This window comes from Lactuca virosa, chromosome 4 (genome assembly GCF_052849685.1).
Source record: "Lactuca virosa cultivar CGN04683 chromosome 4, Lactuca_virosa_CGN04683_v6, whole genome shotgun sequence".
Taxonomy (NCBI): Eukaryota; Viridiplantae; Streptophyta; class Magnoliopsida; order Asterales; family Asteraceae; genus Lactuca; species Lactuca virosa.
The window spans coordinates 211,779,185-211,797,875 of NC_136429.1; the positions used below are offsets into that span (position 1 = coordinate 211,779,185).

Here is an 18,691-nt window from a genome sequence, read left to right on the forward strand (position 1 = left end):
CCTCAAACTAAGGCTCTGATACCAATTTGTAACGCCCCAAAACTTAATACCAAAAATTTCAATTTTTATATTAATTAAACCATTAATCAAGACCATATCATAAAACCATAGTGAACTTAGAGTATGACAATAAGCATCCAACATCAGAGTTATATAAAATGCGGAACAATGTGGTATGTGCAATGCAGTCATCCCGAGCTCTTCCTTTTTAGAAATCGAGGTACCTGAAACATAAATTGAAAACCAAAAGTACAAAGTTTAGTGAGTTCCCCAAGATACCACACACCATACATAATAAACACATAATGGGCCCCGCCCGACATTGAGCCCCGCTCGGTATACGATTCTGTCAGTCATCGGGCCTAGCCCGGCATCGGGTCTCGCCCGATATACATATAATCATATAGCAGATAAACACATAACACATGCAATAATCACAAAGCTAAATAGCATACAGAATGGTCATCAGGCCCCGCCCGGTAAGCATACAAGAACATAACACATGCAAGAGCACGAAGACAACTAGCATACTAACATAACAAGTCATGGGTCGACATTGGTGCCTTCGACCCGTTAAACACAGTGGGGAAACTCACCTTGATCAGAGATAATCGAGACGCACGCGCTGCTGCCACCGAAATCCTCACGCTGAACATAAATCAACAATATCCTAATTAATAATTAGGCCTTAACCAAAGAGAGGGTCTAAACCCTTAAAATCCTGCATCCTAGGGTAAAATGACCATTTTACCCTTTTTCGTACTTGACCCAAAACCAAAGCCCAATCCAACTACTCAAAAGGCATAATCTCCTAAATGGCAACCCGAAGCCCAATATGGCCCAATCTTCCAAATTTGGCCCAATACCCATCATCGGCCTAATTCCAAAGGAAGCCTAATATACTAGCAACAACCCAAAACCAGAAGCTTAATGGCCCAACAAGGCCCAAACTTGAAAGTCCAAAGCATGGCCCAAAGACCCAACATAACCCATTGATCAACGTACGCCCGTTGTACCTGATCCCTACGCTCCATGTAACCCAACACATACTAGACACGGGACATCATCCCAGTACGCGCAACGTACACGATGGTACGCCCAACGTACTGGCCAAAGTCCCAAAGTCAAAACTAATGCTCTTAATCCTTAAGACCTAGATGTCCAAACCTCATGTCAACACCAACATATTATCTTAGTCCATAAAGTCGAAGCTTTTATGCCTTATGATAACAGATCTTCGAGTCACGACCCCGAATTATGAAACGATTTGAAACATGGTGTTACAGGTACTTTGGGGGAACTCATTAAGCTTTAGCATACCGTTTAAGTTTTATGTGTCAGCTACTTTAGATGATTGGGGGAAAACAATTGCGTGATCGTACACATCCTTTGGTGATATGTTATGGAGATGTTATGATACATTGATTTTGGAACAATTGTACTTGATCTTGAGTTTTTATTACGTGTGTTTAATTGGAAACAATGATTTCTCTTTAATTAAAAATGAAATTTTTTATTGTGATTTTGGGATGTTACACGAACGCTTTTATATACATGAAATATGTAAGTTTAATATTTGAAACTTTTTTGTTAAGAAAACCAAACTTAATAGTTAAAAACAAAGAACATTTTCTATTTATTTTGTAAAGTTTTCGCGTTTAGTTTATGATGTTGAACACTTTAATATAAATATATTAGTATAATATTTAAAAATATAAATATAAATGCATCATTGTTGATCAATATTCATTAATTAAATATCTGAATTTTGATGTGGAAGTTAGAACCACAAACTGGTCGCCCAAAACAAAATATTTCCTAACAGTTTCTCATAAATAAATCATAAATCAATAAAATAATAAAAAAAAAACTAATAAAAAGTTGAAAAAATTAAGCTAGAAAACTCGTATAGATCTATATGTATCTAGGTTGCATCTTGATACCTTTTTCAATCAACAATCCTTTGTTTAAGGCCTAATGACATAAAAGTCTTTAAGTTTGGCAGAAATATTGGATTTTATATTTTTTTTTTATGTTTTTATGGTTTATTAATGTCGGAGGTTTACAACTTTTTTTTTTCAATTCTACTGTTTTTACAGGTTTATTAGGTAAAACCAAACATTTCTGCTAAACTAAAGAGCTTTAATGAACCAAAAATACACAAAAGGGTAAATTGATTTTTTTTTTGTAAAATTCTGGATTTAATGAACCATAAATACGCAAAAGGAGAAAACCAAACATTTATGCCAAACTTAAAGGCTTTTATGGCATTAAGTCTTTGTTTAAAGCATCTAATCTACCATAAAACCATCCACAACTATCTAAATCCTACAAACATAATCTATCAATGTGAAATATATATATATATATATATATATATATATATATATAATTCTCAATTGGCCTCATAATTAACGGTAAGTATCATACGTTAAAAGAAAAATTCTTGAGTGGCTCGTTTTTAATTAAGTAGAAATACATCATTAATGGTATATATATATATATATATATATATATATATATATATATATATATGTGTGTGTGTGGGTGTGTGTGTATATGTATAAATATAAATATAGATATATAGATATAAATACTTCTTTCTCATGATTGAAATACTTGCATATTGATTAATATATATTTATTCTTGTAATTGAAGTACTTACATATATTTAGGGTTAAATTTGACCTTTAATATCTTATTATGTAGTAGTTTTTGGGAAATATTTCCTCCATTAATGATTGCATCAAGCTATTTGAGACTTGTTCAATAAGTATAAGTATGATTTTGCCCTAAATTATAATCTAATCTAAGTTCATTAATTACAGTTCATGACATGTATAGACCGTTTTTGATTTGTGCATTGCCAAAACAAATATTTTATTGATATTGATTTATCTAAGAAATGGTAGGATGACGAGATGATATTTTTTAATATATTGCATATATATGAAATTTATCGGCTACAATTAGGTTCCCAAATTTTATATGTTAACTTAATAATTGACTTAATCATTTTGGACTTAGTTGATTGACTAAAAACAAGATTAATGCATGGAAGATGCGTGTGACGTGCATGCTTAGTTCATGTGGTTGTTGTTAGACATGCGAGAATGAAACTATGTGAAAATATTCGATTCTGACTGCCTTATATAGACTAAAAGAACAATCTGACAAAGGATCTCAAAGTCTTCTATTAGTAGGCTTAAAGCATTTTAAAATTTGAGGATGATAAATGCTCATTAGATCCTCAATGAGATGTTGTATAATACCCATATATAACATGTCAGAAAAAGAGTAAGATGCAAGAGAAAAAGATAGAGACGTCATGTAGAAAAATTGAAACCCTATATTCTTAAACTTTTTCATTTACAAAGTTGTTAATATAGAAAACTCCTCATTTTTATTATTCAACATGATATTTCATCAGAATATATAACTTACTAACATGTAAATACAAAAGATTGAGATCGAAAAATGCATTAGATTTAAATTAGGTTTGAATTTTGTTTAGGACATGAGCCATCTTATATGGCAAACTCCTTTTCATTGGTTTATGCAATAATACAAAGTTTCATAATGAAACAAAACTTAACTTTAATGGTTAAATGTCTTCAAAAAATTGAGGCATCGTGATTGAATGAGAATGGGTAAGAGGCTCAATATATCGTTGAAAGTATATACACAAGCCATTTATAGTACATACATCACACTAGATATACATTATATTCATGGAATATGATACACTTTCAAGATGGAAGATTAATCAGCCAAAATAACCATTAGCAGCTACGGTATTATAAATTTCTTCTTCTTGACCGAACCTGTAACCTTTCTAAATTAAAATTTGATTATTATATAAGAAAGTTGTTCAAATATATCGTCACATAATTGTCATGTCACCACTACATTATTATCTAGGCATATACTAAATACGTAGACATCTTAATATAATCCAATTTTATATTAATGAAATAAAAGAAGTTTAAGATAACATCATGAAATAAACTTAATCAGTTCCTATTATACAATATTTATCTAAAAGAAACAAAAAAAGACTTTTAAATCATATTTTAATTAATTATTAAGCTCAAAATTAAATTAAAATATGTTTTACCATTTTCTTCACATCAATTTGATCGAATATAAAGTAAATAACATCAATTAAAAACTTTATAAATGTTTTTGGACGTGTTCGACCAAATAGTTGGAAGTTGGAAGTTGGAAGCTGTGACTTTTATTTTTATAGGGTGTTCGACATAAATAGTTAAAAGCTTTTGAAATATGTAAAATTTCATAAAATGATATATGTATATAAACTAAAATTGAAATATAATGATGATAAATTAATTATTCTAAACTATAATTATCAAAAGTTAAAAATCATCTAAAATGTTAATACCATGTATACCGGTTAAACTTCTCAATTAGTAAAAAAAAGTTTTTATACATATTAGTAAATGATGATTTTCTTACAAATAAAATAAATAAGGTTTCTTAATTTTGTAGAACCCATGGTAAACATTTTTTTTACAAATTACAAGTGTTTCGTCGTTTAAAAAAAATCAGTATTATTGTATGATATTAATTTTAGGTTATAAATTCATATAACAAATATTTATTATTTTGTTAAATGAACATTAATAAATTATAAAACCTATTGATATGGTTATTTCAAATAAACATATAAAATGCATTTATATTTAATCATATAAGATAATTAACAAAAAGTATCAATAATATTTATTTACTTTAAAGGATATTTAAATCAATTTATTAAAATTTAAAAGAGTTTTTTAGTTCAAAAACTTTTGGATTTAAAGCTCTTTATTTGATCCTAAAGCTAAAAACTTTGTGGAACGAAATTTTATTTTTTCTTAAAGGTTAAAAACTCCAAAAAAAAAACTACATAGTTAATATATGCCACGTAATTAGGCAAATATTAATGAAACTTTTACGGAAATAGACCAACTTTTTTCTTTTTCTAATGATATTTGTCCTTCAGTATTTGAATTAATAGTTAAATATTTTGTTAAACAATATTCAATTAACACATTAAATTTATTTTTAAAACAAAAGTATAATATATATATATATATATATATATATATATATATATATATATATATATATATATATTTTCCCATTTGGGGAGTTATAAAAGGTCTTCCTATTCCCCTCTCAAATTAGGGCACCGCTTAAAAGGACGAAGAAAGTCCAAAATTGGGATTTTTTTTCTCGGACTCATCACCCATAAATCAAATATAGTTAAACACCTCTTCTATCATTAGATTCAAATCCGCCTTCTTCTCGTCTCTCTCGTACGTGTTGCTTTTCCTTCTCCTAAACTACACAAAGGGGGAAGTGCTGGAGCTCTCTGTATAAATACACTGTTCTTCTGCTACTCGACACTCGTATTCTCTCTGCAATTCGCTACTGGTTTCACCGAAGAGTTCTTTTCTCGATTTCTACATTTTAAATTTCTTGCAATCTTCATAGAAGAAGATGGAGGGAGGAGGAGCATCGCCGTATAATCCTCGCACAGTGGAGGAGGTTTTTAGGGATTTCAAAGGTCGTCGTGCCGGAATGATTAAAGCTCTTACCACCGGTGAGATTATGCTTTGTCTTTTTCTCCCTCTCGGTTATCTACTTCGTTCACCGATTTTTCGTTTTAATAATCTAAACTTCTCTACTTAATTTTGCAGATGTTGAAGAATTTTACCACCAGTGTGATCCAGGTTAGGGTTCTTTCTATCGCTATCCTTGCGCGTCACTTTACTTCGATTAAATCCTTTCTCCTGCATGTCAATTTCATGCACCGAGCTAAAAAAAATTAAAAAAAAAATCCAGACGCTTAATCACATAAAAAAACATCACTCGTTGATTAATTGTCTGCATCTTATCCGTATTTGGTAATCTTTTGCACTTTGCAGCGTCTACTGTTACATCATTACCTGTAACTGTAAATTAGGTCACCTTCATTATGTAATGGATTACGGCGATTTTATCTACAAGTTTGCTAAATTATTTTATCTCGTGGTTTATATTTTCCAATTATATGCAACGGAGGTTTGGTTTATGCCGCTATGGTTCAAAGACCCAGTTCTATGAAACTGTATATAATTTACTTATTTTAGGTCACTTTTAGGGATTTCGGTATCAAGATTGCTATCCTAATGAGGTGTGTTCATGAATTATGTTACTTGAATTGGAAATACATTTGTATCCTAATGAATTTCCATCAACTACTTTGAGTAATGTTTACAGGATCTGTTTAAGAACATATATTAATGTTTACAAAAGCATTATCGTATTAAAAGATTCATGCATATGCGTAAAATCAATGAGGCTTCGTTTTTCCGTTTTCACTTACCGTTTTTATTATTGTTCTGTTTTGTTGTTTTGTTCTTTTCATGTGAACACTTATTGTTTTTGTGTGTACAGAAAAGGAGAATTTGTGTTTGTATGGTTTTCCTAGTGAGCAATGGGAGGTGAATTTGCCTGCTGAAGAGGTGCCACCAGAACTCCCAGAACCAGCATTGGGTATTAATTTTGCTAGAGATGGAATGCAAGAAAAAGACTGGTTATCTTTGGTTGCTGTTCATAGTGATGCTTGGTTGCTTTCTGTTGCCTTCTATTTTGGTGCCAGATTTGGATTTGATAAAGCTGATAGGTAAATCATAGTTATATCTTTTCTACACAACCTACTTTACTTTCTTGTTTTCTTGCCTGTTATCTTTTTACCATGTCATGTTTGTATTTTTCTTCCGATACATATAAGTGGAACAAAATGACTTGAACCTAAAATATTTTATTAGAAGTAATATAATACAATTTATGGAAAATAATGTTTAAATTGTGTTGTTATATAATCTTTGAAGGTTTATCATCCATAAAAAGAAAGTGTTTTTTTTTTTTTTATTATGGAAACGGAGTTTTTATCTAATATGGAGATCTTGTAACGCTGAAAATCTTGGATAATGTTAGATTTATTATGTCTCAATTTTTTACATTTTTTAATGATGCAGGAAGCGATTGTTCAACATGATAAATGATCTCCCGACAATATTTGAAATTGTAAGTGGTATCGCAAAGAAAGCCCAGAAGGAGAAAACTGCAGTCTCTAATCACAGTAGCACCAAATCTAAGTCAAACTCAAAAATGGTAAACAAATCATTACCTCTTTTTTTCTTTGTGCATACCATAAATTAAAGGGCTAAATGCAAAAGATAGCAACACACGTCCATATATATATATATATATATATATATATATATATATATATATATTTTTTTTTTTCTTATCAAGCAATTGTAACTTCAAAAAAAAAATTCATTAGGACATCAGATTAATATAAAGAAATGAAAGTAGGTTGCTATTTATTGCATTAACCGTTTTGAATTTAGTCATTGCAGCGGGAGCCAGAGTCTCATGGGAAGTACCCAAAGCAACATCCCCTAGCAGCACTGAAAGATGAAAATGAAGGGGGGATGAGAATGGGAATGGGAATGGGAATGGGATTGGAGTTGGATGATGAAGATGAAGATGAAGAGGATGAGGATGAACATGGGGAGACATTGTGTGGAGCATGTGGAGAGAATTATGCATCGGATGAGTTTTGGATATGCTGTGATATTTGTGAGAAGTGGTTTCATGGGAAGTGTGTCAAGATCACTCCAGCTAGAGCTGAACACATTAAGCAGTACAAGTGTCCATCTTGCAGCAACAAAAGAGCCCGCACTTGATTAGTCATTACTATTACTTACTGTTTTTACTTTTTACTTTTTACTTTTTACTTTTTACTACTCTCTCTCTCTCTCTCTCTAACTCTGATGTTGAAAATTGTTGGTGATGATGATGTTTTAGTGGACCTCAGTTGCTGTATAATTCAGTTCAGTAATCTCGTTTTCAAACCAATCAATGCCTGCCACCTGTCTTGTCTGTTTTTAGGAATTTTAATATTTCTTTAAAATACAACTATGTTTACATTTTTGTATGTAAACATGGGGGCGATGATATGTCTTTTGCACAAACAAAGGATCAACATGTTGCACCTTGTATTTGTATTTGGTGAGACAAAACAAAAGATTTAGTGTCAAACGCAGTTTCCTTTTATCCTGTCTAACATTAAGTGAGAAAGTAATTTGAAACATTTTGTCGAAGGAATGTTGTCTTGCAAACTAATAAGAAAATTTAACTTTTTAGATTATTATATGTATATTTTGTTTGGGTTAATGTATAAAAAGACAACCAATATTTATACAATTTCATGTTTTAGTCATTCAACTTATGATTGTATTAAATAGATCAATAAACATTTCTAGGTTTTAATTACATTTCAACCAAGTAAACTAGTGTCGAAATTTGATATCGTTCACATATATAGGTTCATTTAGGTAGTATTTGCCTATTTGGTATATGGACCGGACATAATAGCAGAATAGAACTGAACTGATTTTTATAAAGCGTCTGGTAAGGTTAGCACAAAACAAAGAACAAAATCGTGATGTCCAAATTACCATATTGTCCTAGAGTTCCATATTTTTTGTTATAGATTTCTTTACCAAACAACAATTATAGCCGATACATGTCACATTATATTTCAATAAGTTTTATATATATAATCGAAAGGGAATAAAAGTTACCCCCTCGTGTTCTTCAACATCACCAACAGATTCATGTCGAGATCTTCCAAGTTAGTGGGTGTTGATAATTGAAAAAAAAAAAAAAAAAAAAAAAAAAAAAAGGTAAAACTCTCATATCGTGTGAAAGTATTTAATAACTAGGAAAGTAGGAAGGAGAAAGAGCAACATCGTAGGTTACATGCGATATTAATATGTTTATTTTTTATTTTATTTTTTGTTCTATTTTGTTCCAATCTTTTGGATGGAACTAAAATATAGTGCATTGGTCTCATTGACTTGGTCAATATTTTATCTGACCATACAAAATGTTTCTTCAAAGTTTTGATATTTTATCTGACCATACAAAATGTTTCTTCAAAGTTTTGATATTTTATCTGACCATACAAAATGTTTCTTCAAAATTGTTTATTTTGTGTTTCAGTCTACAGATAACTAGGAGTGAGAATTAGGGATGGAAATTTCACCCGAACCGGTGGGGAACCCGGTTGACCCGTCTCAATTGGGGACGGGTAATACCCGCCAAAACGGGTACCGGGTACGGGGCCGGGGATCCCTATTATGCTAAAACCAGGGATGGGGCTGGGGCCGGGTATAACAATCCTCAACCCGCCCTGCCCCCACTTTGATGACTATATATATATATATATATATATATATATATATATATATATATATATATATATATATATATATATCGATCATTTATTGAATTTGAATTAAGTCTATTAAAATGAATTAATCGATATTAGACCATCAGAGATAGAGTCCGTATATCAAATTATGTTCCCAATTCCAAGAGTCCGTCAATCGTGACTTCGTTCGACGTTATGTATACAAAATCGTCACTTTTCGTTTTGGTGCTTGTTAAACTTTATGATTGATGTAAACATAATCTGATTATGGCATCTAGTTTTGATCACTTATTAAACTTGGTTTTTTGTGTAAGTTCAGTTTATTATGTTTATAGATTGGGGATGGGTTGGGGATGAGCCGGGGATGGGCTAGGAAAAAGCCCAAAATACAAAGGGGAGGGGATTTGATTTCCCGCATCCGTCGGGGATGGGGATGGGGATGGGGACGAGGTTAGACACTCAGGGATGGGGACATGGATGATCAACCCCGCCCCAAACCCGCTCCATTTCCATCCCTAGTGAGAATTTAGACTAGACTGGATCTGGACCAGTAAGCCTCAATAGATGCGGTCTAAGGCCCACCTGTTTCTGTCAAACAGGTACAGTCCAAGATCCGGTCCGGTTCGATCCAAATGTCTACTCGTATAGTCGGAATAGATAAATACAAGAACCGAAAAACCCAAACTTGGACCTAATAATCCTCAACACACGTCTGGTCCAAAGTCCATTGATTTTTACCAAACCGGTCCGGTCCAAGCACTGGTGTGTTCCTAATGCTCATCCCTTACATATTATGTCCATGTGGTTGCATCTGGACGTTTCTATTTAATTTTTACTTTTATAATTTTAAAAATCATTATTATATTATTATTTCAGACTTTCAAGTCACAATTTAAATAAATAAAAATTCCATGTCGACGCAAGATACTTTGGGTTCATAGTTATCCACTTTAAATATTAAAAAAGTTTAATAAAGATTCATCCCACTTGTAATATACAAACTTTAAAAAAAAACAGTTCCCAATTCCCGTTGACAGCTAGTCCCACTCCCACCAAACTAATTTGTCAAGGTACAAAATTCCAAAATTTCTTCAACTTTTTTATGGATAATGTAATCTAATAGTTATCATAAATAAAAGTATAAAACAAAAGCAATTCCAATCTCAATCCCCCCAAAGGAAGTCCCTGACCCCTACCAACCAAGATACAATATTATTTCAGATTCCCATTTCCTAATCCATTATCTAATCCCAAAAATAAAAAAGATGCTAGAAAGTGGCAAACTAGTTGGGATTTCAATTATGTAAATAGTGACATTGTATATATCATAATCTCATATGAACAAAATATGAAGAACCTCAAGTCTAATCCTGTAATCACATAAACGTAATCACATAAACATGCATAAAACTAAGAACAAATTATGAGCAGGATAGACAAAATGAAAACAAGATTGTGGAATTTGTAAGATCCAGAGAGGGTTTGGGTACCTTGTAATTTTTTATTCTTATTTCATCGTATCAAGTTTTCTTGATTCTTAGTGGAGAGACGTTTGAGAAGCTCGTAAGTTGTAATCATGGTGGTTGCAGACATAGACATGGAAGCCCATCGTGGACCTAATCCTCTATAAAAAGCCATCCACCCACCTTCTCTTACTAAATTCCTCACAGTTTGACCAATAGTTGGGACTTTCCTCCCATTGTTGTCGTCACTGCTATCAAGAACCTGCAATCTTGTCTTGATTGTATCCAAAGGCATTGTAACTAAAGCTGAAACACCACCTGCCATGGCTGCACTCACACCTTGAACTGCCATTACAGTTCTTGAATCAGGTGTAAATGCAACCACACCGCCATTTTCGTTTTCGTTACACATATATGATCCAATTCCACCCCACACAAGTCTTTGAGCTACAGAGTATGAGGCCCACCAAACTGCATTTGAAGGTGCGTATGTCATTATCGATATGCCAAAACCTCTGTACAAACCTCTTGGCCCATTGGTGTTGAGAATCTTTCGAAAAGCATCGATCCCGTTCATGTATTTGTTTGATTTCTGATCAGAAGTGGAGATTTTCGCATTGCTGTAGTCGTTTCCCTGGACCATGAGTCTTTGACTCACCACATCAACCGGTGTCCAAACGAGTTGTGCCGCTAATGCTGCGCTGAGTCCGGCCATCGCGTTGGCAATGGCGGCGGCGGTAGGCTCAGGAAACCCTAGTTTGATAATACTCGTTCCGACGTTACTCTTGGTGAGTTCTAGTGCTGTCATGTATGTCGCTCGAGCTGGAATTGTTCCGATCAATGAAGTCCCGAAGCCTCTGTAGAGTCCTCGGAAACCTTCATACCGGAGAATCGAGAACGCCGTCTTAAGACTTGATAAATGGGAGGAAGAAACTTGCTGCCGGGTTTTCAATACGACGACGGGGTAAAGTGTGGCGGAGACACATGAAAAAAGTCCGGCGCCGAGGAAGAAAAACTTTGATTTATCGAGCATTTCCCAATCGATTTCCGGCGGTGTATGCACGATTTGATCAGAATTAGATTCTTCCTCCGCCGTACTCAAATCCATTTTCGCCACTGTAGATGATTTTTCAGAGACTCTAATACTATTCACAGGTCTAGCCACAAACAATTTCACATTAATCAACACCAAAACTCTTCTCGTAACACCACCGATTAATGAAGCACGTAAACCAAGCTAATTACCAAAAGTCAATAATTTAGAATCGTGAAATAGTGATCGATCTGATAATCGTATAATCAAATTCTGAAGAAACATCGAAATTGAAATTACGCCTGAATTCCTGATACAACGAGCTTTTAATTCTCCTTCGGAACCGGATTTCCAATAGAACGTCGAAGTTGATCTAACATGTCTAAACTGTTCTTACCAAAATAAAGTTGTCGTCCAATAATCGTCTGTGGAACAAGTTGCAGCCATTATCGGTGCTCGCCGGCGAGGTATCAGATTAATCAATAGCCTTCTGTAGATCAAAGAATGAGTAATCAGAGAGAGATTGGAATTGGAATTGGAAATCACAGAGAGCGGATGGTGGGGAGTGAGAGCTTTCATGCGAATTTGAGGGTGACCAAAATGAAGAAAAGCGGATAAAAACAGACTAACCTGGAAGCTGACACGTGTCGGTTATCGGTAACAGAAAATTTTGTCTCCTTCCTTTGACAATTTTGTTTTAGAAATAATCAGAAATTCACGGAAATTGAAAAGAATTTTATCGTTTGTCTTGTATTTTTGGTAATATACGACACAATAGTTATGAATTATTTGCACGGTTGCACCTGTGTTTTGAATGAATTATATGGTGTTTGATTCTATTGCAAATTGTACTAATTAATTGTTCATGCCATAACTATATTATTCTGTCTAAAATAGTTTATTAGATTATTTATAGGTTAATAATAAGTGGTATGGTTTAATGAAAATGATTATTATGATAAAGCAAATAAGATTTGAATTATTCGCTAAAATGATCCTATATAGAAACCATATATCACTGGATAACTACATTTTAATATTACAGCACACAGGTGGTTCGCATATAAAATGTCATTGTCGACATTTTTTATGCCGTCCTGCTAACAACGTTCAAAGTCGTTTTTTTTTTCTTTTCTTTTGCAAGCGAGATTAAATGACATCGATGCAAGTAAGTTAATCTTAATCCTCCTAAGTCGAGTACATATACCATAATACCAATCAATGCCTGTTTCATCGGCACTTCTCTGACGGGGTTAACTCTGTGAAGTGTAGATTTTAGTGTTTTTAGATCAATTCCCAAGAATGTTATGGTTTTTATAGTCCCACTAATCTATATTATCAATGTCATTGTTGAAAATAATATATGTTTTAAAAAAACATTGCTACTCTAATCAAGAACATGTTCGTTAGTTTTTCAAATGTCTCACAAGGTGTGGTATTTACGTATATCTATAAGAATATAGTTTTAGTAGAGTAAATGTGTATAGAATAAGCATAATTCGCAATGTCATGCATGAACATGGAAGACGACTTACGATACGTTTCTCTGCGAATCAAGAACGAATTCACGAGTTTTTCAAACTACTTGCGGGGTGCATTTTCGTAGTAAATTTATCTTCCCATTAACTTTTAGTTAAATTACATTATATATATATATATATATATATATATATATATATATATATATATATATATATATATATATATATATATATATATATAGGCTTAAGTTATTCTATTCAAACTAATTATTGTGCGGATATCGTATGCTATGAGAATGATAAAGAAAATATGTTGTTTGATAATATAAATACGTTCAATCTTACATAACTATTGTCATTAACATACATTCTCACTAATTAAATCGTCTATAAGGTTATTATACACTTATTATTATTATTCTTATTTTTGTCAGAATGTTTATTGGGTCGTATTCTGTCAGAATGAAAATGAGTGAAAAACGATGTGTGAAAACAAAAATAAATAATAATTATGGAGAATGCATGAAAATGACGATATTTTTGTAAGGTTGAACGTATTCGCATTGCTAAACAACTTTTTCTCTAAGTAATTCTCATAGCATACGATATCCACACAATAATTAGTTAGAATACTTGAACCTCTCTCTCTCTCTCTCTCTCTCTCTCTCTCTCTCTCTCTCTCTCTCTCTCTCTCTCTCTCTCTCTCTCTCTATATATATATATATATATATATATATATATATATATATATATATATATATATATATATATATATATATTTGCTTCTAGTCATATTATATTATCATAAACTTTTTGTTTATGTATTTTATAACTACCTTGTGTTTTATAAACCTTTATAGTATGGTTTACAAATTTTTCGTTGTAATGTAATTTTTCTGACTTGTTTTCTTCAAAATCATGTGTGCTAATTTTGACATTTCGTTCTGGGTCCACCGCTACTGCATCCAATTCTACGTTACTTAATCATTATTAAATAAAATGTTATAATTATAAATAAATCCAAAACATATAACCCTTATTTCACCGTGTTACAATTCTTCCACGATTAGGATAACTACCGACATTCCTTCATTTCCGTTTTAGGAAGCTTCCATATTAATCATCATCATCATTTAATTACCTACACCTAGTTCATCATTAATTGACCATTAAATAAGGATCAATCTGAAAGAGGGAAAGGAAAACAAAGAAAATGAAGATCAAAGTTTCTATCTATAATTCCTAAACTCTAAGAAGCATTGTCATAGGTGAGCATAAATCAAGCACCGGAAGAATGAGTTCCCAAATAAAAAGGAACCATTTTTATAAAATTGTTACAAAAGATGTTCCAATACAGAGAAGAACGATGTTCCAACACAGAGAAAGAATTGGCTCTTGCAATGGCTGAGTGTAGCTTTGGAAAATTCGGTGCCTGGATCTTACATGTTCCCCAAAAAAGATTTGTTTGTATAAAAAACAAAAGAACACTTCTCTTTATTACTAAGAATCAGTTCAAATACTTACAAAAAAGAAACCTCACACTAATCCTATACATAAATTATCCAACCTAATTCTCTTCTCACATATTAGTGATAACACGAAATCATAATCTGAAATATGTACAAAACTATGTGAATATCTAGTAAGAAATGTAAAGAATTAGTAGATAGAATATTGGGATTCTATCAAAGAGGAGGCTGAGAACTAGAGGATCAAACTCTAGACATCATAAAGTATATATAGCTAAAGAATTACAACATCAACCCTTGAAGTATCATTAATAATGCCAGCACCCTTCAAGTATGTAGTGATTGTCAGTAACTGCTACTTTCTCCAAAACATCAATTCCTACACATAAATATACCAAATTACCTCTACAATTTGTAACATCCCGATGTTGATGTACTTCTAATTTCAACCCTATAATTTTATTATATTGCGTTTTGGTTCCTAAGTCCAAGAAAATGTGCATTGGAGCCCTAGTGGCATTTTCGTAGTTTTGGCAGTGAGGAGTACGCCATGCGTACTAGTGTGTACGTTGAGCGTACATCTATGTACGCATGACGTACTTGCTAAATGACGAAACCCTAATTTTTAGGATATGGCTAGTATTTAATCATCTTTATGGCCTCATTTCCCTTCACATTAACAACCTCCATCCTCTCTTTTATGATTGTAACCCTAGAGCCACCTTGTGAAGCCATCCTGGATCTGGAAGTTTTGCACCATTCTCCATCATCATGGAAGGAAGAAGCATCCTGGATCTGGAAGTTTTGCACCATTCTCCATCATTTCAAGGTATAAAGTTCATACCTTGATGGCTAATTTACTAGATCTTGTTTATGGGTATTTTTGTGTTACTTTTTGGTCCAAAAAGTCTCATCTTGAGCATGGCGTGTTTTGGACGTTTTGAGTTGTCCTTTCAGACTCTAGGAGGGGTCCTTAGCCATAAAAATGAAGTCCCATTGGTTAGAATTGCTCCATGCATCTTGTGGAAGGTCTTAATGGATTAAGACCTTGAGTTAAGCACTTATTGGACTTGAAAAGTCATAAAGTTGGAAACTTTATGACTCTAGAGTGTATTTGAGCCTTGGATCTGGAATATGGACTTAAGTGCTTAAGCCATTAAGCGCTTATTGGATTTTGAAGGATGAGAGGGTACGCCCTGCACACTCTGAGTACGCCCTCCATACTCGGTCAACCACCTCGATGGTGGTCAAGCTGTGAGGCCTCGTGTACGCCATGCGTACCTCCGGAGTACGCCATGCGTACTCGCACTGGGTCAGCCCTAGTGAGTTAACTCGGTTGAGTTGACTCGACTGGGTTGACTCAGTTGTCTTAGTGGGTTTTGAACAGTTGACTTTGACCAAGTTTAACCAAGTTTGACCTTGAGGGTATTTCGGATTTTGATGGAATTGGTCAATTTGTGGGATTAGGTGTCGGTTAGTGAGCTGAGATTCAGAGTCGGGACCTTATCAGTTTCTATTCAGTTTGCGAGGTGAGTTTTTTTCACTGTACTTACGGGTCGAAGGCACAAGGCCGGCCCATTGGATTGATATCTTGTTATGCATACTATTATACTATAGTGATCTGTTAGATCAGTATCTTGGTATATAGAACGATGCTATGCTTAGTGATCTGTAGATCTGTTTGACTGGCTGTAGACTGTTATATGATTATCTGTTATATGTGCACATGTTTGATCTGTAGGTGAGGCTTCACTACTTTGTGCGTAAGCCAACAGGCTGGGGCATACCAACCCGATGGTTGAATGGGCCCGAGGGTATTCCATTCCAAGGATGATTGGACCCATAGTGTATTCGCATTCCAACCCGATGGTTGAGGGGCATGGGGTATTCCAACCCGATGGTTGATTGGACCCATAGTATGTTGTTAATCGTATTTGTTATATGTTTATGTGTCGGCAATTTATGGGATTTTGCTAAGCTTTGGGCTTATAGTTTTGGGTTATGTTTCAGGTACTTCAGATGATCGCAGGAAGGTGAAGACGTGACCGTACACATCCTCGTGTTTTGACTTATGAATTTTGGGAAACTCTGATATTGAACATGTTTTGAAAATTATGTGTAAACAATTTATGATTTTGGATTGGTTTTTAAAAGTTTAAAATTTTCAAGTTTTTTATGGATGTTACACAATTTAACAAGCTTTACAAGATAGGTTGATATTAAAGAAAAATGTATATTTTTAACACCTCCCCTCAATCTATACTTGAAAAGGATTAAGTAAATTCAGTTTATTACAAAGGAAATTATGTTGATTAGTTCCACGTGACTTGATCAATGTACCGGTCACTTGATCATCTGAATCAACTTTTACCACCTTTACCACCCCATCTGAAATCATGTCTCTAATAAAATGAATATCAACTTCAATATGCTTAGTCCTTTAATGTAAGATGGAATTAGCACATAGAGGGATTGTTGATCTGCTGTCACAAAAGATTTTAGAACATCGTTTTCGATTAATTATGTAGAAATGAAAATTTAGTAAGTAATATGAATAATGAAGTAATAGGAGATAAACTTTTAAGGTCTTACGAGTAAATTGGTTAAATAAAAAGGCATTATATAAATGTAAAGTGTCTAATGGAAAATTAATAATAATAATAATAATAATAACTAGAAAATGAGTTTTTGGAGGTTTTGTAACTATTTTCTAAAGGAAATGCTAAAATTGGCAGCATTGAAACTTATTGGTGCAAAAGAAATTGTTTTGAGTGTCGAAACTGCCATTATGGTAAAATTTGGGGGATAAAATGGAAATTGGATTTTCAGCCATGTAATCAATGGTTAGAGGCATGAATTTTCCCTCTAGTTTCACAGCCTTTGTTCAATAATTATGTCAAGTTTTGGAGCCCAAACTCTAAAGTCCATTTATGTAATGTGTGTAAGTGCTTGTGGTGACGACGAGAAAGAATGGAGTCGAGAGGGAGAGAGATTGAGATCGAGATCAGGAAAAGGGAGGACTGTCATAGAGGGTTGTTGTTGGGATTAATGGTGGTGCAAAGGAGTTTTGGTTGGGTAAGCTCCTTGTCATTCTTCTTTCTTTACTTCTTTTGGTTCGAAAATCCATCATCGTCACCGGAACCGCCATGGCCGTCGGCCATGGCTGCCATCATTGACCACCACCGGTCACCTTGTTATGGTGGTGGTGCGTGTTTCTTCTAGTTGCATGCCTTGTGTCATTGCATTGATGAATGGAGCTTAAACCCTAAAAAATCATGATTGTTACTTTTTGGGCATTATACTTTGTTTCTTTTTTAAGCATTGAACTTTGGATCATGAGTTGCAATTCCAATTGACACTTTTGACTTAGCATCTCTTAGTCTCTATTAAGAACTTATTTTCCAGCTATGATTTCGTTTTTCCTAATGAATTAATGGGTTAAGATGACAAATTAACCCAAATGCATAAGTTGTGATTTACTGCAAATTTCTCTAGTTTGTCCCTGTTCTGTAAAAATTCTATAAAAATCGTAGGAAATCGGAATTAGGATCCGCAAACTCTTAAAGTTCAAATTTTGAGTCTAGTATGTCCCTCATTTTTTTCGTTAACCTGATATTGGCTATAACTTGGGTGAAAATCGTAATTTTCATTGGCCCGGAATTAGTTGCATTGATATGCAGGTTTGTAAAAGACGTAATAAATTGTAGAAAAATCATATGGACTTGTGTAAGTAGTCCATGGAAAGGTATTGACATGAACGTTATGAATATGGCTTCGTAACATGGATTGAATGGGTTTAAAGAGGGCAAAACAAGTCTTGAACAGACTGCAGCTTTAGTGTAAAAAGATGGAAATAAACTTAGAGATGTCTTAGTGGATTCGAGGGTTAATGAGTGTTTATTAACACTGTAAAACACTTATATATGGAATAAGGAAGTACCTTATTTTTGGAGCTCGGGTGCTTGTT

At 33.4% G+C, this 18,691-nt stretch overlaps 2 protein-coding genes across 6 annotated transcripts; one reads left to right on the forward strand and one right to left on the reverse strand.

Moving 5' to 3' along the window:
- Nucleotides 1-206: 206 nt before the first annotated feature.
- Nucleotides 207-12,358, reverse strand: LOC145107965 (uncharacterized). Of its 4 annotated transcripts, none has more exons than XM_079044932.1 (2): nt 10,769-12,358; nt 207-224 (listed from the first exon to the last, which is right to left on the reverse strand). In XM_079044932.1, exon 1 carries the CDS (start codon nt 11,847-11,849, stop codon nt 10,791-10,793), a length of 1,059 nt encoding a protein of 352 aa, XP_078901058.1. In that variant the 5' UTR covers nt 11,850-12,358; the 3' UTR covers nt 207-224; nt 10,769-10,790. The 4 variants fall into 4 exon arrangements, with proteins under 4 accessions (XP_078901058.1, XP_078901057.1, XP_078901059.1 ...); XM_079044931.1 differs by lacking the exon at nt 207-224 and adding an exon at nt 5,606-5,799; XM_079044933.1 differs by lacking the exon at nt 207-224 and adding an exon at nt 10,220-10,470.
- On the forward strand, nt 5,474-7,918 carry LOC145107966 (PHD finger protein ALFIN-LIKE 4-like). 2 transcript variants are annotated; one of them, XM_079044934.1, is made up of 5 exons: nt 5,474-5,609; nt 5,707-5,739; nt 6,446-6,674; nt 7,030-7,165; nt 7,408-7,918. In XM_079044934.1, the coding sequence occupies exons 1-5, from the start codon at nt 5,507-5,509 to the stop codon at nt 7,744-7,746; spliced, it is 840 nt and encodes a 279-aa protein (XP_078901060.1). In that variant the 5' UTR covers nt 5,474-5,506; the 3' UTR covers nt 7,747-7,918. The 2 variants fall into 2 exon arrangements, with proteins under 2 accessions (XP_078901060.1, XP_078901061.1); XM_079044935.1 differs by having other exon boundaries at nt 7,417-7,918.
- Nucleotides 12,359-18,691: the final 6,333 nt, after the last annotated feature.